Source organism: Camelus bactrianus, chromosome 3 (assembly GCF_048773025.1).
Source record: "Camelus bactrianus isolate YW-2024 breed Bactrian camel chromosome 3, ASM4877302v1, whole genome shotgun sequence".
Classification (NCBI taxonomy): Eukaryota; Metazoa; Chordata; class Mammalia; order Artiodactyla; family Camelidae; genus Camelus; species Camelus bactrianus.
The window spans coordinates 158,152,358-158,178,266 of record NC_133541.1 but is presented as its reverse complement, the minus strand read 5'-3'; the positions used below and the strand labels follow the sequence as shown (position 1 = coordinate 158,178,266).

General features: G+C 49.3%; 2 protein-coding genes across 65 annotated transcripts in view; one reads left to right on the top strand and one right to left on the bottom strand.

Annotated features, from left to right (window-relative positions):
• Positions 1-286: 286 nt before the first annotated feature.
• LOC141577206 (GDP-fucose protein O-fucosyltransferase 2-like) lies at positions 287-7,902 on the bottom strand. 15 transcript variants are annotated; one of them, XM_074361381.1, is made up of 5 exons: positions 7,568-7,902; positions 5,946-6,182; positions 3,647-3,813; positions 2,690-2,819; positions 287-1,092 (listed from the first exon to the last, which is right to left on the bottom strand). In XM_074361381.1, the coding sequence occupies exons 1-3, from the start codon at positions 7,764-7,766 to the stop codon at positions 3,806-3,808; spliced, it is 444 nt and encodes a 147-aa protein (XP_074217482.1). In that variant the 5' UTR covers positions 7,767-7,902; the 3' UTR covers positions 287-1,092; positions 2,690-2,819; positions 3,647-3,805. The 15 variants fall into 15 exon arrangements, with proteins under 15 accessions (XP_074217482.1, XP_074217484.1, XP_074217485.1 ...); XM_074361383.1 differs by having other exon boundaries at positions 3,712-3,813; XM_074361384.1 differs by having other exon boundaries at positions 287-1,781; positions 2,690-2,747; positions 3,712-3,813.
• Positions 7,903-7,912: 10 nt separating this feature from the next.
• Positions 7,913-25,909, top strand: part of LOC141577204 (trafficking protein particle complex subunit 9-like) — a 141,230-nt gene continuing 123,233 nt past the window's right edge. For 8 of the 50 annotated variants that reach the window (XR_012505955.1, XR_012505962.1, XR_012505963.1 and 5 more), the window contains exons 1-11: positions 7,913-8,144; positions 9,571-9,949; positions 13,171-13,257; positions 13,605-13,765; positions 14,056-14,102; positions 16,653-16,781; positions 17,125-17,258; positions 17,665-17,717; positions 18,004-19,661; positions 19,969-20,081; positions 21,490-22,033. Coding sequence is in view for 3 of the 50 variants with exons in the window: in XM_074361369.1 (XP_074217470.1) it covers positions 13,228-13,257; positions 13,605-13,765; positions 14,056-14,102; positions 16,653-16,781; positions 17,125-17,258; positions 17,665-17,717; positions 18,004-18,049 (600 nt within the window). In the remaining 47 variants the exon portion in view is untranslated. Of the gene's footprint in view, positions 8,245-9,570; positions 9,950-13,170; positions 13,258-13,604; positions 13,766-14,055; positions 14,103-16,652; positions 16,782-17,124; positions 17,361-17,664; positions 17,718-17,999; positions 19,662-19,968; positions 20,082-21,489; positions 22,034-22,519; positions 23,113-23,139; positions 25,185-25,909 lie in introns of those variants that run through there. The other 42 variants (XM_074361369.1, XM_074361350.1, XM_074361348.1 and 39 more) reach the window with 27 other exon arrangements.

The window sequence follows — 25,909 nt, the reverse complement described above, 5'->3', positions numbered from 1 at the left end:
CCCACCAGCGGTGGCAGAGGCGGCGGACAGGCAGGTGAGCTGGGGCCTGAGACCGTGCCCACAGGTCAGTGCCCCAGAGGCCGCTGGTGACTAGAGGGGCCACGGGGCAGAAGGCAGCATGGGATGGGAGGAGGAGGAAGGTTCAGGATAAGGAGATGAAAGGGGGAACGGACAGCACTGTGAGGGCCTCGGCCATGAAAGGGAAGAGAAATCACAGTGACAGCTGGAGCGGTGTCGGCGTAAAAGCTGCGGGCTGTTTTTTTTAATTTTATTAATTACCAATATATATTGACAGATTTCTTATTTTATTAAAGATTATGTTCCATGTCATATAACAGGATAGAGTATGTTATTATTTATTAAATAATACATAATAGAAGATATACTAGCATATTATCTTCTGTTTATTTATTAGCAGATAGTATATAATATATATGTAGGTGTTTATACACATAATATATAATTCATGCATCTATATAATATATAACCCATAACAAATAATGTAAGATTATGATTAATATATAATATAACAAGATTACATAACAATAATGATGTAATATTACCCATTGTATGTCTTGGTTCATGACACATTCTCATCTTAGGTGCCTGTCAGAGGTATTTATGTATTAAAATTAATATTATAAGACACAGTTATGAACCTATCACCCAGCATCATAACAGGAATATTGACAGTGACATACTGTGTCCTCTTTCCCTATCCTGCTCTTGGCCTTTTCTCACAGGAAGTAACCAGCATCCTGAATCCTGGCTTACCCTTGCCTTGTGTTACTTTCACACACACAACATTTAAGATCAGTTAAAACAAATGAACTGCAGGTACATGCAATGAAGTGGATGAATCACACACTCCATGTTAAATTGAAAAAGTAACCCCTAGAAGGTAGCCGATAGTGTGCTATGCTTTTAACTGTGTATATATATGTCAACTAAACTCACTGAATTAAGAACAACTACAGCTAGAGTCCAGGTGGGAGAGGGACAGATAAAAGGTGAGGTGAGCAGGTTTGCTGCAGGTGAGCGAGTTCCTTTCCAGTGACATGTCATTCTCTCTGAAGCAGGAGGCAAGGCCATCTGCTGGGAGTCAGGGAAGAGACAGAGGGAAGGTTAGAGGTGTGCAGAGAGCAGAGAATGTTGACACCACTGAGTGATAAGTGGGGAAATGTGCTCACTAGAGAAATCCTGGAGGATTGCCTGGCAGCGGCAACATGGTGGGCATTGATTTGTAGTCTTGGAAATCTGTGCTGGGAGAGCCTGCTGCCTGCAGGCTCAGAACAAGTAGAGCTGGGTGAACCGAGATGGAAGTCGGCCTGGTGAGGAACTGAAAAGGTCAAGGCTCAAGGGGGTTTTGTCTGTCCTAAAGAGAGTGCTGACTGTGGATGCAGAGCTGGAAGGTGGGGAAGTGGAAGTAAGAGGAACGTGGACAGGCAGGAAAGCAGAGGAGTCAGCACATGATGCCCCAGTGAGGGTGAAGGAGGGCCAGGGAGGCTGGTGGAGAAGAAGCTGGACGGCTAGAGGTGGGCACTTAAAGGAGAGAGGCTGGACCTTGGGTGGAGACACGCCCGGGTATGAGCCCGGGGGTAGGGTGAATGGGGGGTGGCTGGCTCAGGCTGACAGAGAAGAAGACCCTACAATGACCATACTGGGTGGTGGAAGGAGAATGAACTTTGACGTCTTGATGGTAGGAGGCGAGGCAATACAGAGCTGGTGGTCCAGGTGCTCCTGACTGAGGCAGATGAGCAGGGAGGCCAGGGTGGCAGGCACTGCTAGGAAAGGATCTGGGTTTTCCATGTGCTCCCACGAGGGGAGGAGCAATCATCTGAAGGTGGAAAGTGAGCACAAGGAGGCCAACCCAGGCTCCTGATCAAACGGGGGTTGTGAAGGTGCAAAGCGTCAACTCCAGTGATGGTGGCCCAGGAAGCAGGGACCACGGGTGAAGTGAGGGGGCACTCAGAGAAGAGAGGGAGAAGAGTCTTCTGGGTGTAGGGGGAAGAGAGGCCCCAGGACAAAGGAGCACAGAGGCACAGTGATGAGGATGGACTGGCTCTATGGTGACACTGCAGGGATGGCTGGATCTTTGTCCTGAGGGCTTAGGTTGGGGGGACTACTGGCCTCATGAGGATCCCCCTCTCAGCAGCCTGGACAGAGGCTCTCGCTCCTGAGAGCTGTGTGGCCACCACTGTTCCCGGAGGGGCTCTGCCTCCATCTTCTCTTATCAGACTTTCCTGCCCAGCCCCCGACCGCCAGCGAGGGAGCCTGGGCCTCGCAGCTGTTTGCCGTGGAGGGACACAGGCTCCTCGGAGGAGCAGGCGGATCTTACTTTGCTCCGTAACCCAGGGCCTAGCAAAGCGCCAGCCCATGTGTGGGCCATGTAGGGGCTCGGATACTTACTATACTAACTCAAAGCAGTAGAATTGCAGAGCTGGAGGAAGTGACCACTGAGCTCACAGAGTTCACTGCCCACACCCCCATTCTACAGATGAGGAATCAGAGACCAAGCAGTGAAGCAGCCTTGGCCAAGGTCACGCTGCTCGTAAATGCTGGCCTGTGTCGGGCATGACAAGTGATGAGCTGCAGTGAAGGGGCTGAGAGGGGTCTCTGGGGCCAGAGAGCTCGGGTTCAAGTCCCAGCTCTGCCATTTATTAGCCGTGTGACTAATGAATGTCCTTACCTTTAAAGTGGAACTCATAGTGGTGCCAACTCATTGGGTTGTCATGAACACAGCGTTCCTGGAACAGCAGGACAGAGTTCTGTAAGGGTTTGCTGTTGCTTTGGTTATGATTATTATCACCAAGTGAACCCTGAAATGAAGAACAAAGGCAGCAAGAATTTTTATTTTAAAGGAGTTTCAAATCCTCTGATGAATGCTTCATTTCATCTATTCAAGTTTTCATTTGACCCTTATTAACAACTACACAATGGATGACTTTTGAGGCAATCTTGCTTCATGTCTTTAATTCTCACTAACGACACAGGCTATTTAACAGGCAGCAGTTTCTTTTCCAGGAAGAGGGACAAAAAGTTAAAAATGACTCAGTGCCTCTCGGTCCCCAGTGAGTTGGTTGTGACCTGTCAACCCAGCTTTGGGGAAGTGCCCGCTCCCCCTGGGCCCACTGAGCTGCCCCGCAGCCTCCAAGGGGTGCCGTACCCCCACACGAATCCAGTCTCTTGGTTCCTATCTTTGCTTCAGATCCCTCAAGGACTGCCCATGCCCCAGGGCCCCATCTGCCCCACCAGCCTTGGCTGCTGGACTCCAGGACACCATCCTGGGTCTCAACCATCCCCTGTTCCTATGACCGCCCCACTACTCTACATTTTGTCCTTCAAGTGTGGGCTTCTGTGGCTCGCCACACAGCAGGGGTCTCCCCGTCCTCCACCTTGGGTAACTGCATCGTCCTGCACGGTGCCTAGGGAACCCGTGTGGAGGCAGGAAGAATACAGAACAACAGGTGCTCAGAGGGGCTGCCTTTCCCACTGCAGGGGCCCTAGAGAGCTTTCTCCCAGCTGGTTATTCACAGGCGCTGAAGCTGTGGAATCTCGATCTCACCAATTTAAAGGGCATCATCACTAATTACAAAAGCAATCATTTCTTCAGTAGCAAAAGGAGAAAAGACTTTGTGTTCCCCACCTCCAACTGTTTTCCTCCACCTTCAGATGTTTCTCATCTCTGGGCAAGGGTAGAATGCAACTCACAGAATATTATTTTTCAATGTCTTTTCCCACTCTGAAGATTGCTTTCCCAGAACCGATGAAGGCTAGAATGGTTTAGCTTCCCTGGACTGAGGATTCAGAGGCCTGGGGGGAAGGGGGGAGGGGGAGGTGAGATAACTCAGCAATATTGAACCTAACAGAGACATTAAAAAGTTCTATTCTAAACAGAAAGGAAGCAGGATGTTATAGAAACAGGAAAACCATAGTTGGAAATGCAATAACGAGTTGCAAGAGAATAAACATAAAGATGTAAAAATGAAAAAGGACATCAAAATAAAAAAAGTTGGGAATGGGAGAGGGGAGCAAGAAAATGTAATTTTTTTCTTTCTTTTTTTTCTTCGTTATTCTTAGGATGTGTTGGAGCCTACGTGATTATCAGTCTAAAGGAAATAGATATAGTAATGGGCTGATATATTTGAAGAATAAGGTAACCACAAATCAAAAGCATACAATAGAGTCGCAAAAAAACCAAAAAGAAACAAACTCAAAATGGCTTAAAGACTTAAATATTACACACGACACTATAAACTTCTCACAAGAAAACATAGGCAAAACATTATTTGACATACATCTCAGCAATGTTTTCGTAGGGCAATCTAAGCAACCCAAGCAACAGAAATAAAAGCCAAAATAAATAAATGAGACCTAATTAAACTTATAAACTTTTGCACAGCAATAGAAACCATAAGTAAAACTAAAAGACAACCTATGGAATGGGAGAAAATATTTGCAAAAGATGAGACTGACCATGGCTTAATTTCTAGACTATATAAATAGTCCATACAACTTAATAAGAAAAAAATAAACAACCAAATCCAAAAATGGGCAGAACAACTAAACAAGCAATTCTCCAACGAAGACACACAGATGGCCAATAGGCATATAAAAAATGCTTAATATCGTTCAATTATCAGAGAAATGCAACTCAAAACTACAATGTTATCATCTCACACCAGTCAGAATGGCCATCATTCAAAAGTCCACAAACCATAAATGCCGGAGAGGCTGTGGAGAAAAGGAAACCCTCCTACATTGTTGGTGGGAATGTAGTTTGTTGCAGCCACTGTGGAAAACAGTATGGAGATTCCTCAAAAGACAAAAAAAAAAAAAAAAAAAGGCTTATCACCTAATCCAGCAATCCCACTCCTGGGCATATATCCAGAGGGAACCTTCATTCCAAAAGATACCTGCACCCCAATTTTCACAGGAGCACTGTTTACAATGGCCAAGACATAGAAGCAACCTAAACATTCACTGACAGATGACTGGATAAAGATGCGGTATTTAGATATAACAGAATATTACTCAGTCATAACAAAGAAGGAAATAAGGCCATTTACAGCAACATGGATGGAACTGGAGATTATCTCACTAAGTGAAATAAGTTAGACAAAGACAAGTATCATATGATATCATTTATATGTGGAATTTTTTAAAAAATGATACAAATGGACTTATCTATAAAACAAAAAACAGACTCACAGACTTATAAAACAAACTTAGGAGTTTGGGATTAACAGATACAAATTACTATACGTAAAACAGACAAACGATAAGGTTTCACTGTAGAACACAGGGAAGAATATTCAGTATCTTGCAACCTATAATGGAAAAGAACCTGAAAAAGAATAGACTATGTATATGTACAACTGAATCACTATGCTGCATACCTGAAACTAACAAAACAGCTGTATAACTGAAACTAACAAAACATTGTAAATCAAACACATTTCAATTTAAAAAAAAATTGATAATCTCTTAATACCTTTATTCAAAGAAAATCTTGAACTCTTCCCTCTTACAAAATTTAAAATGGGTAGCTTGAGCAGGACCAAATTATACTGGATGGGCAGTTACATATCTTCTCCAGCACGTGGCCCATGCTACACACACATCGTGTTTTCCTACAGGTAAGAACAGCCCTGACTGCACAGCGAGCGACTCTTTCTGGGACAAGGGCCTCTGTGGCAGTGGCCTCCTTGTCACCGCTGCATCTCACCAGGAGGCCAGGGTTTTCAGAGGGGAGGGGACATAGAGCTCATACACTTCAAATTGACTTCCCGAAAAAACTATGGAAAAACCAAATTCACCTGCAGTGTAGGAAACATGAGCAGGGCCCCTAAGCAGACCGACAAGCCCAAAGTAAGATGGCCCGATGTTCAGATCGGAACCAGAACAAAGACCACCTGGCCCCAGTTAAATGACCACCACCTCACCTGCAACGAACTGCTCGTACTCAATGTCAGGGATGTTTCTGTTGAGACTTGGGAGGTCAAAGGAGTCGGACCAGGGATCGGGGCTCTTCCAGTGGTAGAGGTGGCCCCAAGGGAATAGCACCAGTACCGGCTCCTCCATCTTCAGCAGGGTCTTCAGGAGGAAGGCAATGTGGATGCAGACGTTCCTAAGGAGGTTGAAGCCCTCTGGAGGGTTGAAGTCACACAGAAGGTACCTGGCTGGGAGCAAAGGAGAGCGGGTCTTCAGGGCCAGGCCTCTGCACAGGAATCCCGGCTTAGATAGAACAGATACAACGGGAATCCCTGCACAGCCCATGGCCTAGACTCCAGACACATTCAGCAGCTTCTGGTTTGTAAAGTGGAGGCACTGCCCACCCATCTCCATGTGGCCAATTACTTCAAGTCCGGGAGCAGTTGCGGAAGACATCTTGGCATCCGTCTAACACCACTAAGCACCCGACTAGCATCTGAGCACCCGTTCTCCAGGGGCTCTCAAACTTCTTGTTCTACAGAACCCTATACACTCTTAACAATTACTGAGAACTCCAAAAGGCTGCTATTTATGTGAGTTTAATCTATCACTATTTCCTGTGTTAGAAGTTAAATAAGAAGTTAGAGAAAGTGTATGAATTCACTTAAAAATATTAACAATCTACTGTATGTTACCATTAATACTCTTAAACAAAATATAATTCTATTTTTCAAAAGAAAAATCATTAGTGAGAAGAATAGCAGTGATTTTAATTTCTGCAAATCTCTTTTGGACTGGTGAGAGCTGAATTCTCCTATCTGCCTCTGCATTCCCTGTTTTGTGATATCGCAGGCCAGGTTTTCCCTGGAAAACCCCGCAGGAACTCGGGAGAGCAAGAGTGTGCAAAAGGCAGGTGACATCCCGGCGTTTCTATGAAAATGGTCTTGCACCTCAGGGGCCTTGGATACACTTTGATAACTGTTGCCCTATCCAAGGCGAGACTCTTCTACACAAGAGCCAGGCAAGGGTCCTGGATTCTGTAATGAGTTACCGCCACCACACCCCTCCCTTCTCTGTGTGTTTCTCACAAGCTCCATTACTGCAGATGAGGATGTAATCCTCAACTGGGGCCTCTAATCCCAGAAGACTGCTAACTTCAAGAGGGAGGGTCCCATCTACCATCCCTACACCCCGCATAGTTTATTTTGAGTCAAGCCCTAGATAACTGCTTATCGGCACTGACCCTTGTGTCTTTTTCCTGAGGTTGACTGAAGGAACCAACATCTGGATGGAACTGAAATTTCCCTGCAGATAAACAAGGCTGATAAGCCACCCCATTCCAACATCTGATTCTGGGGCTCTTCAAAACCCGGGTAAGGCCCCGCTTCATCTAAGATGGGTCCTCCGCCTGCCCTTCCCGGGGGGTTCTGGGAGGCCGCGGCCACCAAGGGCGACCCAGACTCGCGGCCCCAGCCCCAGGGCCTGAGGGGGAGGAAAGCTTGAGGCTGTGCCCAAGCCCTGCCCCGCCCCGCCCCAACACGCTCCCCGGCACCACAGCCCTCCCCGGCCACCGCCCCAACCCCGATCCCACCCCGGTTCATGTCCGCCGGCCCCACCGACGGCGCGGACGTACGTTTACCGTCTGTGGGACGCCGCCCCAGACAGGATGTCGGCCGCCGACTGACCAGGCCAGAACTAGTCGCCCGGCCGAGCAAGCCGCCATCCCCAGCAGCAAGCACCGCCATGGTCCCGGGCAGCTGCACACTTCCGGAGCCCGCTACCCGCCCCAGAAGCGCACGCCGGCCCGCGCAGAGCGTGGCGCCTGTAACCATGGCAACTCCGCGGGGCCCTCCCCTAGCGCTTGCGTCGTGCTTCCTCCCGAGTCTAGTTGTGCGAGGGCAGAACTTGCGGAGCCAATGGGAGCCAGGGCGCAGCCAGGACGGGGGTGGGGGGAGGCTTATGGGACAGCTGGGCGGGGCCGGGGAGGGCAGGGCCGCCCGGAAGTCCTGACCTGCAGGTGGCGCCGGCCGGAGGCTGGGGCGTTGCTGCCACCAGTGGGCGGGGCAGTGGGGCAGCGGGGCGGGGGCACCCTCACCTGTCCGTGTGTGGGGATCAGCCTGGGCTCCGTGGCCTCCGCTTGCACCGGACGTGGACCCAGGCTACCGGTGGGCAAGATAGAGGACTGAGCCCAGGCACGCACGGCTGGCCAGGTAGGGCACCTGAAGTGCAGATCCGCCAGGCCCGCTGCCGGCCTTGAATACGCGCTGCTAGGCAGTTTCCAAGAAGACGGGATCTGTCATAAGAGGGGAGGTAGGCCTTGGGTGCCAGATGTCGGGTTGGGTGCAGTCTCACAGGAGAGCAACGGTGAGAGGGCGCAGAGCGGCCCCTGTGTTGGCGGGGCTAAGAGTTTGGGGTATAGGGTCGGGGTGGTGTGTGCCTTTCTCTGTGGTCTCCTCACTCCAGAGCAAGGGGCTCTGCTTCCCTCCTCCCCTCACTGCACTCCCTGCCTTCCCCAGCACCACCTGGGGTGTGGTCATGTCGAGGCAGGGAAGGCCCAGGGAAGGGGCTCATTCAGGGGCAGGGGCCACTCTGCAGGGATGCTGGACCTGACAGCAATGCAGTGCTTCGGAACTCCCCTGGGCTGGGTTTCTAACCAGTGGGATGGAAGGGCCTTTCCTTCCTGGGGTGCATTTGGGGGAACTAGATACGTCATGAATGTCAGCCCTGAAAATGGAGGCTGTGCTACATCCATTCTTGGAAAGAAAAATCAGGCCCTTCCAGCCCAGGTGACTCAGAAAGTCAGTCAGCAATGTTCGGGGTCCCCAGTTTAGGCTTTCAATTAGAGCTGAGCGGCTCAGGAGGCCAGATCCCTGTCCGTGGCTCCAGGAGTAGGCTTTCTGCTGGGGGACAGGATCCTCACAAACACCTGTGTCTTTGTGGGTCACTCCCCTCTGACAAGCTGGGAGGCAGGGTGCAGTTGTGGGAAATCGTGTTTCCATGAGGAGAGGACCACCAAGTGGTGGGGGCACAGGAGACAGTGAGAAAGAGTCCCGCAGCCTTTCTGGAATCAAAAAACTGGCAAATGTGAAAAAGTGCATAATTTGTTTTATTGAACAGGCTGCTTATGTACGTTTGAAGGGCCAGGTTCAAGGACTCTGCATCCCTCCAGGACAATAGCCTCAAGAGAAGAACAGACAGAGCAGGAAGAGATGTGGGGTTTCTCCCAGGAATGAGGCAGAACAGGGATTTCTGCAGATTTGCAAGGAGACCCCGACCGCTGAGCACCGGGTTACAACCCCACGTGACCCTTGTCGTGTTTGGCTTGGGCTCTGGGTCTGGCCTGATCATGTATTCTTCCAGCTGAGTTCCAGAAATTCAGAGGGTAGACTTAGAGAGGCTGCGTTTGGAACCCGGTGTGGAGACGGAGGGTCCTTTATCCTGAGTCCCCTCAGCCTAATCACTGTAGCTGAGTTCCAACACCACCCAGGCCCCCAGGGTGGCCGTGGAGGGAGAGCAAGCCTGGCAGGTGACCCAGGGGTCCCACTGCTGTGCCCCTCCCTTATCTTTGTTCCCTTTCACCCCGGAAGGTGTGATTGTCTCATGTCATGGTGACAAGCCATCTCTCTTCTCTGTCAGGTGGGATCCCCACCCCCGCTCAGCCTTCTTTCTGCATGGATGCTGAAGGACCAGGCTCACTTGAAGTTCTGAGTTTGAGCAGTAAGGTGGAAACAAAGAAACCAATGGAAACAAAGAAACAAGTCATTGTGGCAAAGCTCCCCACCACAGAGAAGCTGCCCTGAGTGGAAGGGAGGGTGTGGGCATGCCCATTTGTTTCGTGTCTCCCAGTGCTCTTCGCTTTCTTATTGCAGACCTGCATGGTTACAACAAAATGATCTGCAAAACTGAAAATATTTACTCTCTGGCTTTTACAGAAAAGGCTGACCAGCCTCTGGTTCCCGTACCGGTCAACTGATTGGGGTACCTTTCCAGTTTGGAAACATCTGCCCAGGCCCAGGTTTGCAAAATTCTTTAAGAGTAGTTATGGAGTTTTGCTTCTAAACATTTTTATGGCTGTATACTTCTGAGCTGAGGTTGTGCTGTGTAATTCTGAGCCGGGATTTTCTCAAACTGTTTCTTATTTCTTATACCGGACACCCCTAAATTCCAAGGGGAATGGGATGTTAAGGAAGCCATGGAGTTTAGGAAAAAGATACAGATTTCATTTCCATTTAAGCATCGATGTATCTCCATCCTAGGCAGTATCGGTTCTGTGGTATTGATAGGGGAACTAAATAGCAACCAAATTTATAGAAAATAGTGGGTCATTGGGTACACAAGTTCTTCTTTTCAACATTTTTGTAGTGTTTGCAGTTTAAGATGACCGTTCCTGAGAAACAGGCAGCCTCTTAGAATGAAATAGCATTTTCCCTGAACCATACTCAATTTTTATTTCGTAGACAGCAGGAAGGGCAATCACACATCCAACACTTGGGGACCTCAAAGATAAAACGTAACTTTCTGGGAGCACACTCCCCCCGTCTCCCTCTGCTCTTTTCACTGTCCCATTGTCCCTGAAGGCTCTTTTGTATCTTCTGCTCATGACTCCAGTAACTCTTCCTTCTCGTCCCTCAGCTGGTAAGTTTACTTTTCTACTTTGACCAAGCAAACTGAAGCCAACAGAAGAGAACTTTCACCAGCAACTCCCAGCACATCCGCTCGCCTTCTGATGTCTGTGACCTCACTCTCGCTGCCCCACCTCTTATTACAGGTGACATCGAAAGCCAGATCATCCAAAAGTCGCCAGGGGGCCCATCCATACAATCTTCTCCGGGCTGTCACTCCCACATCCATCCTCTCTGTCACTACCTCATCTATTTTGTTCTCCTGCTAGTTGGCTCCTATCAGTATATAAAAGTCCATCCTCTTAAAAGAAACAAACAGCACTCCTTGACTCTAATTGGCCCCCACCAATTGCCACCCCATGTCTTTGCAGCAAATCTTTAATGAGTCGTTTAAACTCACTGTCTGCATATTCTCTTGAGCCATTCCCTTTTGCACCCACTCTGGCTTTCCCCCTGATCCCTTGCTCTATGGAAACTGCTCTGTCAAGGCCATCAGTGACCCCACGTTGCTAAATATAGTGGTCAGTTTTTAGTCTTCATCATGCGTGGCCCTTTGGCAGCATTTGACCCAGCTCTTCCATTTCTCCTCCCCCGTGTTCCTGCTTCACTTGGCCTCCAGCCCATCGCTCTGCTTTCGATCCACTGGCTGGTCTTTTGCCAACGTCTCCACTTTTTTCCAAATATTTACGGCGAATGTGCCTCGGAGTTGGGTCCTGGGTCTCTCTTCTATCTCACTGCTATCCTTTTGGTGGAAGCAACCAGACTTGGAAATTGACATGCCATCAATTTCTCGATTTGTCCAAAACTCCCTGAACGGCCTTTTCCATTTGGAACTCTCTCCCTGATACTCATATTCTTTTTCTTTCATTCATCTTGCTTTCACATTCATACATATGTTCTACTGTGTAAATTACTTTTCCAAATTTTGAATCAGTCCATACATATCATGTGAAATGCTCAGATCTCTATTATTTCCACTAAGATGCTTATTCTACCTTAGAACCTTTCTGCATTTCTGTATTTATGTCAATAAAGTGAATAGTATTTCTACAAGCCTCATAGTTAAACAGTGTGTTTGTTTGGGGCTACTATGTAACATGAAATAATGATACATCAACATAGTCCTTTTTCATTTAATTTTATGTAACACCAAGATGAGGTTTTTGCACTGAAGACTGTTTCATTGAAATTTTACCTACGTTATGGACAGTCAGTTTATGTGAAAGCCCTCATTTCTCCCCTTTTCTGATATATTTTCCATTTGGCTATTATAACATATACCTTGGCATGAAATAAAATTCCAAATCCATTCACATAATAAAATTAATACATTTAAATTATATTTTTTAATGTTAAAAAGAAAGAAAAAAAACCCCAGACTCCTCTACCTATTAGGCATTTCTGTGGCAATATCTAATAGACTCCTTAATCATGACATTGAAGAACTGAGCTGATTCCAGCCCCTTTCCACCTGCTCAGCCCCATCTTGTCCCATCCCCTGTGGATGGAGAGGACATCCATCCCATTTTCCAGGTCCAGATGTTGGAACCATGTTCTCTCTCTCTCTTTCTCTTACACACACACAGACAGCAAATCCAGCTTGTTAGAAAATTCTGGCTACTCTGAATTCATTAACCACATACTCCCTGTTCCCCACCCTCCTAGGAGCCACCTTCAACCCCTTCTTGGACACCAAATAGCCTCCTTCTTCCATCTTTGCTTTTCTACAATCTCATCCACACAGAGTCAGAGGGAGCCTTTAAAAGCATACATTGAGGGGGTGGGTGTAGCTCAGTGATACAGTGCATGCTTAGCATGCATGAGATCCTGGGTTCAAACTACAGCACCTTCACTAAAATAAATAAATTAACCTCCTCCCAAGAAAACCCAAAACAAAAGCATAAATTGGACATCACCCAACCCATCAAAACTCACTAAAAGGGTCACCATTCCATTTGGAGCCAAAGTCGTCCCAAAGTCTTCGAGGACCCGGCCTGCTCTGCCTCTCCGCCCACACTCTCCCCATCACTCTGGGGGCCTCTGGCTCCGGCTCTTCCTTCTTCCTCCGGATCTATTCTGCTTCAAGTTCATAACTCCTTGAGATCTGCCAGGATTGCCTTATTCCCTTCTGCCTGCCTCCCACCCCACCACCATCACCTGAGTTTGCTCATATCACTCTTATTTTTCCCCAAGCTCTTGCTACCCCCATCATGTTGCCTGTTTTCTCTGCTAAAACTCTGAGCCCCCAGTGATGGGGAGTCGTGTCTATTTGTTGACTAATAAAGCCCAAGAGCCTTGGGAATGGGTATAGTTACTAGATTCCCATAAGTAGTAGGAGCTTATACAGATTTGCTGAATGAAAGCAGAGGTCCTGGTCCAATTCGATGGAGCACTTCTGTGTCCTGCTCAAAGATTAACTCTCCTTTCCTCCTGAGAGACGGTGACCACTTCCTTGGTGATCAAAGGCAAGATCTATTTTCTTTATGCTGTTAACCTTAGGCGGAGAGACTGGGGGATCTTCATTTATATTTTAAAATTTGATTCACTCTGCAGTTTGTCTCCTGTCTATGTATCCTTTTGAGAAACCGTTTATGAGTGATCATTCTTCCATCAGATTGAACAGGATCCAGGGGAAAGTACCAAGCCTGTCCCATCGGCCATCCTGTGTGTCATGTCCTGTGACCCAGTGGATGCTCAGCACGTAAGTGAACCAACAGGAGTGAGTGAAGAGATGGGAACATCTCATTATTGTGGTGGCTGCACTCTGTCCGATGCCTTGAGATTTGGGGAAGGGTTTACAACTGCGGAGGCGAGATGTCAGGTCCTCTGTGCTCTTCCTGAGTGCCCTGGCCTTACCCATTCCCCCAGCCCCCTCTGGGCAGCCAAGCCCAGGTGCTGGGCCACCGGCGATTGTGCTGATCAATAATCCACCTCACCCAAAGTCCGGGGGTAAGAGCGGCCAGCACAACTGGTTGTAGACTCTGAAGTCAGGTCCTTGGAGGAATTCCTCACTGAACAATGTTTTGGACCTTTTATTTTTTTCTATAGCCTCCAGCTGAAGAAACAGATTACCTTAGGTACATGAAAGGTGAGGACACCTACTATCCCCATGGAGCCCAGGTGGGGCTGGGAGTCTGCTGTTTGTACAGCCGGTGGGCTCGTGTTTCTTTGGGCATCCCTGTGCCTGAATTCCTGCAGTACACTCGGTGGTAAGAACGGGGGTGCCTGGCAGGGAGGGAAGCGGGTCGGGGTACTACACAGCTGGGGAGACGTTAACCTGGGGTGAGCGGGAGCCGGCTGATGCATGGAATCTCGGTGCAGGGAACTCTCCAAACTCAGAGAGGTTCCCACTCCCGCAGGGTCCCTTTGATCAGGGTGCTAGGCTGTCAGCACTGCAGGGTCCCTGTGAGGATCATGGTGCCTTCAGGCAGTGGGAAGTGAGGGGTCCAGTGGCAATTAAATTAACTGTGCACCCAAAGCCAACCCCCGTCTCTTTCAGCCTGTTTCCTAATCTGCAAAACTGGAATGATGTTAACCATCCCGCAGGTTTGTTGATGGGCTGGGACACACTAGACAGCCAGGAGCTGGAATTCCTCTGTGCCCTGATTGTTATCCTTCCTTCACACTATTTACTCTCACAAGTTCAGTCTCTCTGTCTCTCTCTCATTCACTTGTAACTTTCTCTCCTGCTCTGGTTTCATTTGATTCCCACCCTCCTCCCAATCCCCAGATGAGTGAAATTAATTTCTGTGTGTCAGTTCCAAATTCCCGGGAAAGATGCTCTGTCCCCTCTGGATTGGTTGTCCAACCCATCAGTTGCAGTCAGAGGAGTGAGTCCCTCTGTGACCAGAGGAGGGGCTCTGCCCAGCCCCCCAGCCACCACTGTGGGAGCACAAAGCTCTCCGAGGAGGAGGTACTGGCTGTGACTTGGTGTCACTAAGTGTGAATTTATCTCTCCTCTTGCCCCACCTTCATCCTCCTAAACAAAGATGAAAATTAAACACTCCCGAGATTTGTGTCATGGGACACTCAGGGTGGGGGCTAAGAGGGCTGGATTCCCTGCTGAGTGTAAGGGGCTACAGTGACCCCCCAACGAGAGCCTGTAAAGGAAACAGCACCGGCCCCACCGGACACTTAGGGTGCTGAGTCTGCGTGACATTGAGCCAGGCTTCTGACCACAGCTCAGGGGTCTGGTCTGACCGGTTAGTCTTTGAAACCAACCAGCTTTGGATTCCTCAATCCCTCCCTGAGGTTTTACCTGAACCACGAGCTTCTGTATCTCTGAAGACAGATGATGAGGACCCTTCACGTAAGGCATTTGCACAGCCCTGTGCGGGAATTTGTGCTGCACGGTCTGCCCGGCGAGCTGACCAAAGTTCGTATTTTACTGATCTTAGAAATAGTCTGGTTTCCTGATGCACTGTTTCACTGAACAAGCAACAGAAGCCACCTCTGGCTGATAAAAGCAAAAAAGGGACTTAATGAAAAGATACTGGGAGGGTGCATGGAGTGGCCCAGACCAGACCCGACCCGGGGGCCGTAGGAGATGTTGGGGAGCCCCAGGCACCAGGCTGCACAGGGTGCTACCGGGCCCCCTGCTGCCCCAGCAGGGACCCCCCCTCCTCCTGACACTCCACCTCACTGCAGGTTCATGTCCCGGCAGGGCCAGGTCACACTGAAGCCACCAGCACACACCTCAATGGGGGAGTTGGCCCCTTCTCAGCTGAGGGCGTGCCTGGTGTGGGGAGAGGCCCAGTTAGAGGAAGGCGGTTCCCCTACTGTTCCAAGTTAATGCGCAAGTCAGTGTCCATCACTCAGGAGAGCCGGGCTGGTCGGACCTCATTGTGGTGACTAGGCCGTCTGAGTTCACGTATTACTTTTTAGGTTGGAAGGCCCAAGAGGGAGAAAAAGTGGAGGTTCTAGTACTTATTTTATATTTCCCATGTACCAGGTGCGGTAAGCAAGCCACTTCAGACAAGGCCCATAACAACCACATTAATAGGCCACGGAGAAAGTCATGCAGTCAGGCCTCTGCAGCCCCAAAACCCGTGTCCTCATCAGTTCCGTAGTTACCAGTGGAAGTTGTAGGGATTTATGGGACTGTGTGCTCCTGTGGGGGCTGGGATGTGTGTGTTTAAATCCACATCTTCAGAAACTCGGCCAGAACCACAGCCACTGATTGTCTGCATGGAGGCAGAGGAGGGGAGGCTTCCAGCCTCTGGTCCAGCTCGTGTGGAGCTCAGAAGTTGCTCCTTCTGTCCTGAAAACAACACCAGAGCTGAGGGAGCTGCAAACCCACTGCTCTTCTTAGATCCACAAGAAAACTGAGGGGGAAAGCTGCTCCCAACACAGAGAGGCAGCCGGGCAGGCTTGGAGAGTCACAGCTCCCAGGGCAGAACCCGCTTTTGTAAGAACCCCGGGGGCAGGCAGATTTAACAGGTCCCTGAGGCCAGCTGGAGGCTCAGCGTGGGGAAGTCCGAGTGTGACAACTCCAGGGGGCCAGTCAGAGGGGCCCCCTGCTCTTTTTCATGCATTTTACCTCCAGGACCGTTTCCTGTTCTCAGAGTGAAGATCATAGGAAAACTCCTCATGGTTCCTGCCAGGAAAGGAAAAAATAGCTCTATTGAAATACACCCAGAACATTCTCTTCCATTGTGGGGGGTTGTGTTTTTTTTTTTTTTTTAATGAGAAATTATTTTACCAGAGCCTAACCTACCTGGGGGAAGGGAAATACCTTCTGTGTCACCCAAATTGGGGTGGGGGAAAGAGACACACTTGTGGAGGTCACAGCTCAGGGCACAGGCTCAATGAGAACTAATCACAGGACTACAAATGCCCTGCTCTGTCCCGCTCCCCCAACACCTTACCTCCATGTCAGTAGGGCCCCTGTGTAATAACAGGAATAAAATTAAAAGAAGTAAATGTCTCAGGAGTGTCTAGGGAAAACCCAAAGACAGCGGGGAGATGAAAACAAGGACAAACGGGTGGCTTTAGCCTCTCGCACGAATAGCTGTAGCAAACTACACACAGCCATGCCCCAGTAGATAAACAGAAAACCTCACAGAAGAAACTATTTATTTTGGTTCTCTTACCCAGTGCATTCCATGGTGCATCCTCGCCTAGAATTGAGTGGAAGCAAGTCCATCTCAGAAGGGACATACCTGAAGAGAAATGGCTTTCCAGACTCTGAAGGGCAGAGAAAGCACCAGCCTGGGTTAGAGAAAGGTGAGGGGTGGGGTAGGGGGTGGGCTGCCTTCTTCCCCAAATAAGGAACCTTCCTGAGGCCAGCACAGTGGGAGGGAGGGCCATAGGGTGGAAGCAGCCAGACTTCTTCCTGAGAAGTGATAGGATGCCTCCAAGGGTCCATTCAGGTGCCCAAACTGTGTCCTGATGGTGGGAGCCAGTCGGTCTGCCTCAGAGCCCAGGACTGAGGTGGGCACACAGCAGGCCGGTCTTACTTGGCCGGATCAATTTCACTTCTCCGAAACCCTGTGTAAAACATGAAGCGTGGACGACCTGGTGAGCACAGCTCTGCCCTCAAGACCGGTTTCAACTCCTCTCTTCCCAGAGAACAGCATCTCTGAGCCCGTCCTGGGTGATCTCACAGAGATCACCCTAGTGGCCCAGGCTAGTGACCGGGAACATGTACCTTCCTGCAGCCAACCCCAGACGTCCACTGATGCATCATATACTGGCAAAGATGTGAGTTCCTGTGCATTGGTCTAACAGCAGAGACTCTGCCACAGGCCCAAGAGGTGGTGTGTGGGACAAGCAGGGGTGCAGGAGTGTACGCAGTGCAAAGGTGTAAGTGGTGGCAGGGGTGCAGGGGCTGTGGAGGGTGCAGGCAGTTCAGGGGATGCGGGGGTGCAGGCAGTGCGGAAGGGCAGAGAGTGGCAGGGGTGCAGAGGTACAGGGAGTGTAGGGGTGCAGGAAGGTGCTCAGGCACGTGGCCAGGGTCAGAAGGCAAGTGCACATCCTCGTAGTCAGCCTGACCCCGGGAGATTAGTGCAATGGTCTGGGGTGGCGGAGGGGGCGGCGGCGGCGGCGGCGGCGGCGGTGGGTGGGAGGCTGCCCGGGCAAGCCGGTCGATTTCTTCTCTTCCCTGCAGCCTGGCCTGGGGGGGTGTTGGCCGCCGGAGATTCGCCAGATGTTGGACTCCAGGTAAGCTTGCTCCTGGGTAGTGGGGCGGTTAGGTCAGGGGGCGGTGGCAGCGGCAAGGGGGCGGAGCGGGGCTGCCCCTGGCGAACTGATGGAATAGCTGCCTTCTCCCTGCTGCCGGGCCTGGGAGCGGCCTCTGCTGCCCCAGGTCGCTGCACACACCTGTCCCACTCAGCAAGCTGAGTGGGGAGTGGAGGCGGTGTGGTTAAGGTGCAGGGCCCACGGGGATAGTGGGGCTGCAGCACGGAAGCCGGTCAATTCGCTCCGCTCTCCCCCGCGGCGGAGCCAGGGGCGGCTTCTGCTGCCGTAGAGGCGGGACGCCGGTCTCCAGGTGAGCTTGGTCCTGGGAGGCGGCGGCGGCGGCGGCGGCTGGGGGTTGGGGTCCGTTCCAGGGAGCTGCTCCATTTCTTCTCTCCCCCGCGGCCTGGCCTGGGGGCGACCTCTGCCGCCAGAGATTTGCCTGAGGTCCGACTCCAGGTGAGCTTGCTCCTGGGAGATGGGTGCGGTGCAGTCAGGGGGCTGGGAAGGTGGTGGCTGCGAGGATAGGGAGGCTGCCCCGGGGGAGCTTGAGGATTAGCTCCCATGTCTGTGCCGTGTGGCCTGCAGGCGGCCTCTGCTGCGCCAGGTCCCGGGACAACCCTTTCCCACTTTGCCTGCTGGGGGAGGGAGGCAGGGTAGTCAGGGTGCACGGGTGGCGGGGGTCGGGGGCCTGCAGCGGGGGAGCGGGCACATTTGCTCCCATCTTCCCCGCGGCTTGTCCTGGGGGCGGTGTCTCTTGCCCTGGGTTAAGAGACACGTGTATCCTAGTCAGCCTGGCCCCAGGAGGCGGGCGTGTTACGTTGGGGGTGGTGGCAGCAGCGGCAGGTTTTCCCATGGAGCCGGTCCATTTGCTCCCATTTCTCCCCGTGGTTTGCCCTGGGGGCGGTCCCTGTTGTCCCTAGTTCGCCGGACGTCCATCTCCAGGTCAGCCTGCTCCCTAGAGGCGGCCACCGTGAGGTCAGGGGGCAGGAGCGGTCGCTGCTTTGGGGGTAGGGGGCTGCCTTGGGGTGCTGGTGGATTGGCTCCCGTCTCCCCGATGGCCTGGTGTGGGAGTGGCCTCTCCTGCCTCAGATCACCAGACACACCTGTCCCATTTAGCCTGCTGGGGGAGGGGCGCCCTGGGAAGTGCCTTTAAAGTGTGGGGGAGGCGACGGCAGGGGTAGAGGACCTGCAGCGCGGAGCCTGTCAATTTTCTCTCCTCTTCCCCACGGCCAAACCTGGGGGCGTACTCTGCTGCCCAAGAAGCCGGATGCCCGTCTCCAGGTCAGCTTGCTCCTGGGAGGCGGGCGCGATGTTGTCGAGGGGCAGAGGCAGCTGCGACGGCCGGCTGCCCCGCCTAATGGGGCCACTTCTTCTCCTCTCCCCTGACCTGGCCTGGGGACGGCCTCTCCCGCCCAAGATTAGCCTGAAACCCCACACCCGGTCAGGTTGCTCCTGGGAGGTGGGTGCGGTGACATCAGGGGTTGGAGAGGAGGGGGGTCTGCCCCTGGCGGGCTGGAGGATAAGCTCCCATCTCTCTGGAGGCCTGACGTGGGGGTGGCCTCTGCTGCCCCTCATTCCCGGGTCACACTTCTCCAGGACATATTGCCCCGGGGGTGCTGTAGGCTGCGGGGGCGGCGGGTTGTTGGCGGGGGTATGGAGCTTGCCGCTTGGGAGCTGGTGGTTTAGATCCCATTTCCCCCGCAGCTTGGCCTGGGGGCAGCCTCTGTTGCCCCAGGTCGCAAAGCACTGTTTCCCTGACAGTTTAACCACCGGAAGTGGGCAGGATGTGCTGAGGGGGCGGAGGCAGCCGCCAAGGCAGCGACGGAGGGGGCTGTCCCTGGCCAGCCGGTCAATTTGTTCCCATCTCAACATTTGCTGTCCCAGTTTCGCAGGACGCCCTTCTCCAGTTTATCCTTCTCCTGGGAGGTAGGCTCAGTGCATGCAGCCCAAGGTCTGGGCTCTCCCCTGGAGAGGGGCAGAACTCTCTTCTTCTTCTTTGTCTTTATTCTTCAGCGAAGTGGTTACTGGCCCCAATTCTTAATTCTGAGAAAGTGTAGCCTGTGTTACGGAGGAGCTGCTGGACAGTGAGGTTTCTGGGTGGGTTTTCACATCAGCTGATGCCCCAGGCAGGCAGGAAATCTATTACTTAGAGCTTCTTAGTCTGGAGTTGGGGGATGGCCCCGCCATCCTCACCATGCTTTTTAAAAATGTGTTACTCCCCTCTTTTTCCTAGGTGACATTTTAGGTTATTGCGTCCCAGATTGCTGGCACACTCATCCCTGTTCTCAAACATCTTTTAAACTTGGGTGAAGTGATAAGTTGGGGAAGAAGATGATTTACTGAAAGGTAAGAATACTTAAATTTGCATTAAAGCTACATTCTGTCAATCTTTCTCAAATGATTTTTCTCTGATTCTAAATCCATGACCTAGTGAATGTTGTACTCCTGTGTAAATCATTGATCTTCACATCACACTTGTTGAGTGGTCAACGAGATTTGTTATTTAGATTATTCCTGAAAGGAAAAGCTCAGGCTTTTGAGAATTCCTTGTCTGATGTCACCCAGGCAGTCACAGTAGAAGACACAGCTGATATAAAAATCCCTCACCTGCCTGAACTGCAAAGCTTCTGGGATTACTGATCCCTGAAATGCAGGTGACTCTTGATGATTATCTGGGGGATGGTTTACATGATCAGATTCTTCCAGTCCTGTAAATGGGTTCCGTGGCCCCAGCCCCGGGAGAGCTGGTCATAAGGGCCATATCGTGAGGGGTGGGATGGGAAGGCAAGGTCTAAGAGCTGGCATCACTGAGATTCCACACTCGCTAAACACAGACCCCAGAGCCTAATTGTTGTCAGGTTCTGTTCTGGATTTGAGAGTGTGTTCAGACATGATTCTTGCCCTTCAGGGGTCACGGCCTGGGTGGAAGTAACCTTTACATAAATCTGGGGAGGATGACAATTAAGTAGATGGGCTGTTATGATTCTCAGTGTGCCCAGGCTCGCTCTTCCAGGCACTCGTGGGACTAACGAGAGTCATGTTATTCACTCATACACTGATTTATTACCCTTGAATTGATCATTTGTCCCACAGTAAGTGAAACAAGCGATGAGGAACCTGAGTTTTGTCCCCTTTCCTAGCACTGATTGTATCTGTCAGTCAGGCGCCCTGCGTATGCATTGTGAAATGGTGGTATTTCTTGCCCAATGGGACTGCACTGTCAGTTCTGAGAATCAGGGGAGACACGTGGGTAGGACAGCACACTGACACACATGGCACCCCCCCCACCCCATGAGACAGCATTGTCGATGCTCAGGTGACCCGATGTAGACCGCGGTGCTAAACCTGAGCATGTTTAGTGATCTTGGTGGCTATGAAAATACAGACTGCCGGTCCCTAATTCTGGAGACTCTGAGGGTGTGCACCCCAGAATTCTGCATTTTAAGAAGCACTTTAACTAATTCTGATGAAGATGATCTGAGTGTCCCACTGAGAAACACTGGTGTGCGATGCACCAGTATTGAGGATTCTCAGGGAGCGATGTCTTTTCAGGATGGTCCAAGGGCCCTCACGAGACTTTTGCCTTGGGTGTAATTGTATGTGTTCGAAAGTGATGTCTCTCACTTCCAGTGCTTGTCAGCATGCTCTGTGCAGGGATTTGCTCTCGGCAGATATCAAAAACTATATGTCTTCAGGTCACCGAGCTAGAGTGTGAGCGATCTTTTGTTTTGGTTTTCTTTATTGCAATGCGGAGCCTCCCGAAAAGAGATTCAGACTGAACAGCTTTGTGTCGGACTTTGGAAGACCGCTGGTGCCCAAGGGGTTCTCTGGCAGCACAATGACGAATCTAGGTCCCTCTTTCACTGCTACGTCAATGAAGTGGACCGCTTGGACAAGGCCAAAGCTGGTATCCCAACCATAGCCCTTGACAGTGATGTTCGGCTCCAGGAAGCCATCAGATGCAGCAGGTGGCCAGAGGAGGAGCCGAACGGGCTCATGAAATGTGACACCCCCAGCTTCATCAACACGGACCAGAACTCTTCCTTTGGGGAAGATGATCTCCTGATTTTGGAACCACCTATTGTTCTAGAAAATAAGCCAGTTGCCCAGACCTCACACAAAGACTTGAATTGGAAATGTGCTTTGTGAAGTGTTTCTCTGAAGATGTGAAGTCTGTCTTTGTATGGCAGGAAGTCCCCTTTCACAAAATTGTATGTGTTTGTGTCTGAGAGAGAGAAATGGAGACAGACAGAAAGACGGAGACAGAAGAGAGCCCCCTCAGAAGAGAGCTAGTTAAGGTGAGTTTTTGTGCCTTAGTAAACATTTGGGGTTTTGGGGGGAACAAAGTATTTACACTGTCTCATTCTCCTCGTTGGAAACCTTGGCCCCGTCCTCAGTGTCAGCGGCCTTGAACAGGGGTTGCCATGGTGCTTTTCATCTGGCGCTGCCACCTCCACGCTCTGCCTTTAGCACGTTGCTTTGCCTCCCAGGGCTGCCACCCTTTAAACTGTAAGGTGAGGAGTCTGGAGTACATGATCCATCCCAGCTCTGCTGTTTTGCAAATTTCTGATTTCGTATTCGGATGAGGCTGGGATACACCCAGAGCAGTATAAACCAGGCCCTACCTCCTGTCTCTTGCTGGGGCATCCCTCAGGTCTGTGCCTTCTACTCAAGCCTTTACTGAGCCCAGCTTTTGTCAGGAGCCCAAGTGCCTACCGGGATGGCAGGAGACCTGTCTCTCGTGGTCACGGTGGCAGACATTTCTATTGCTTGTGCTGAAACAGCTCTTCTGAGATCCTCCGGCCACCCTTGCTCCAACCTGAGGACAGACCTACCGTTCCTTTCCTAGGAGGAGGATCAATCCATGGTGCATTTTATGACAATCCTGTCCCCAGGAATGCACGGAAGGTTATCAGCTGAGTGAGGGGAAGTGCCTCTGTGTCTCTGTGTCCCTGTATCTCTGTCTGCTCACAGTGCCCTGCCACCGGCTACTGAACAAGAAAAGTGCTATTCACCATGCTGTGTCTTTTGCAGATGTGTAGGTGATGGTCTTGTGGCTCATGTGTGGGCTTTGTGCTGGGATGGTGAAGGGCTTATAAATACCTCATCAACATGTATTCGAGATGGCCTGGTGCCACACAGACTTGATTCATGAAGGCATCAAGCCTGCACACTGGTTTGGAAACAACTTGGTTTTGATCAGTCACACTGCATGCATGACTCACTGCTGATCTCTGGGTGGTTTTTTCATTTTAGATTTATTCACCCAGTGTCTGCTTAAGCTGAAAAATACATTTATTTCACTAGAATATTCTCAGATTCTTTGTTTTCACACATCCAGTTGTTTAATTCCTTTAAAAATCATTTTGTGTTTATAATGCCTCCTAATATCTATCATTTCTAGGTTCCCAGTGGCCTGAGCCATGCACCAGATTTGATGTAGGAACTGTTCCACCAAAAGAAATCCCTTTGCCATAATATCTTTTGAGGAAAATATTATTCTTTAAGGCTCTAACAGTAAATCGTAGAACAAAGCATGGAACATTTATTGTAGTTAATACATGTTCATGCAAAAAGAAATGATATTTTCATTAAACAATGTTGAATTTAATAACTTTTACTAATGTGAATATTATTACTCATAATTTAAGTAACCAAATAAAACCACAGTTATTTATTATGAAGTTTGAAAACTATTTACACTGTCTCTCAATTAGAGGTAGCTTTATTAGAAGACTGAAGGGTATTTAAAAGATGGAAAATTACCCATGATGACACCATCATTTTTATTAACTAAATATCAAGAACTGTGCAGGGTTAAGATTGAACCCTCTGCAAGCTGTCAAGTTAGCATGAGGTTGTTTGTGGATGCTGCCAGAAGACAGGAGACTCCCCCAGGTTCAGAGACAAAGAACTTCTTGCCAGCACAGCAGGCAGCTTGGGGTTCATGTTCATGTTGGTTCCTGAGTTTCTTTCCTTTTGCTGTTGTAACAAAGGACCACAGACTCAGTGGCTTAAAGCAATACACATTCATCATCTCACTGTTCTATTGTGCAGAAGTGCAAAGTCATTGTCAGTGGGCTAAAACCAACGTGTGGCCAAGGCTACATTCCACACCGAGGCTCTAGGGAGGGATTCGTCTTCCTACCTTTCCCAGCTTGCAGAGGTGTTCACACTCCTTGGCCCAGGGCCCTGTGTCACTGTGACCTCTGCTGCCACTTTACATCTCTGTCTCTGACTATATAGATATAAAGGAAGAGTCTTCTACATCTGGTATGGACCCTTTTTCCTAAATGGACATTGTATCTCTATTTATGTGCAGATTAAAACCCCTTCCCTCCAGGGTGTGGTGGCATCAGCTCACAAGATTACCACTCTGGGCTTTAAGTGTCCTCTTTGTATTGTCACCTGGGAACTTCTCTTTCCATAGTTAGCTCTGTGTTACATTTGTTGTTGTATTTTACCCGGCATTACTGAAAGTTTTACTTAAAAGGGATCCTAATTAGCTCTGTTTACCTGTTTCCAGAGCTGAAAGCTTCAGTTCTAGAGTATCTGTTTGATTTCTCTTAAAAATACATTCCAGTATATTTCTCTGGTGAAAGTCTTTACCCTGTTGTCTATTCTCCCATAATTTCCTTATTTTCTTGAATATATTAAAAGTATTTTATAGCCTTTATTGGTAACTCTGATGCCTACATCACCTGGGGGTTTGCATCCTTTGCCTAATGTTTCTTATTCTCATATTATCCGTTATATAGTCTTGACATGTTGCATGTCTTGAAATTCTTTATTACATGGCAGACATTGCAAATGAAAAATCCATATGTTATTTTCCGTGAGAGGTTTTCTACCTTCCTGTTAGGCAAACAGGGTGAGGGACTGATCATGTCGCTCCAATCAGGCGCTGAGGTGGATCAGGACTGAATTGCCTTTTTTCTTAAAACAGCTTTGAGGTATACTTGGCAAAGTAATTTTCACACGTATAAAGTGTACAGCTAATAAGTTTTGACATAAGTATATCCCCAAGAAACCATGACCACATTCAAGAGAGTGAACATACCCATCACCCACAAAGCTTCTCTCCTGCCATTTGTTGTCCCTCCCTCCCTCCCCATCTCTTCCCCTGGAATCCATTGATCTGCTTTCCATCACAACATATTGGTCTGCATTTTCAAGATCCTTGTATGAATGGATTAATGCAGTATCTACTCTATGTTGTCTGACTTCTTTCATTCAGTGTAATTATTTTGAGAGTCATCTGTGTTGCTGTATTAATAGCTTATTTTTCTTATAGCAGAGTATTGTTTAGTGCTGAGTTTTTACTGAAGAGTTTGTTGTGAGCAGTGTTTGGATAGACCATCATTTGTTTCTCCATTTACTTCTTGATGGATGCATGGGTTATTTACAACTTGAGCTATTATAAATAAAATTGCAGTGAATATTTGGTTACAAGTCTTTATATGGACATATGCTTTTCTTTTCTAAAGCACCAGATGAGGAATATCTGGGTTATATGGTAGATAGGTATTTACCTTTTTTAAAGAAACTGTTAAAGACTTTTCCAAAATGGTTGTACTATTGTAAATTCCTTGTGGTGTGTATCAGCTCTGGTTGCTCTACTTCCTTACCAGCACTTTGTAAGGTCGGTCTTTCTAATCGTATTCATTCTTGTATGTATGTGTACTAGTATCTCACTGTGGTTTTTAAAAGCATTTCTCTAATGACTAATGGCATCTTTAATCAGCATCTTTTCATATGCTTATTATCCATCTGGATATCTTTACTGAAGTGTGTTTTCTGGCCTCATTCATTCATTCAGGTGTTTGCATTATTATTGAGTTTTGAGACCTCTTTATTCTGGATCAGATACAAAGAGAGACCTTTATCAGATATATGATCTGCAAATAGCTTCTGTCTATGGCTTGTCTTTTCATTTGATTAGCAGTGTTTAGAACAGCTTTGAAGAGTCTTCATTTTGATAAAGTTCACTCTATCAGTTTCTTTTTAAAATAGATTATACTTTTGGTGTAATAGCAAAGAAATATTTGCCAAACCCAAGGTCATAAAACTTAAGCCTATGCTTTTTCTCCTAGCTGTTTTATAGTTTTAGATTTCCTATTAAGATCTATGATCCATTGTGACGTAATTTTTGTATATTTTGTGAGGTGTGGATC

What these genes read in the sequence shown, in the direction of transcription:
- LOC141577206 (XM_074361373.1), bottom strand. Translation starts at nt 7,766, where the DNA reads ATGGTTACAGGCGCCACGCTCTGCGCGGGCCGGCGTGCGCTTCTGGGG. An exon ending in GCGTCCCACAGACGGTAAAC is followed by an intron (nt 6,183 to 7,567) that starts GTACGTCCGCGC and finishes CTTTGCTCCCAG; the next exon opens with CCAGGTACCTTCTGTGTGAC.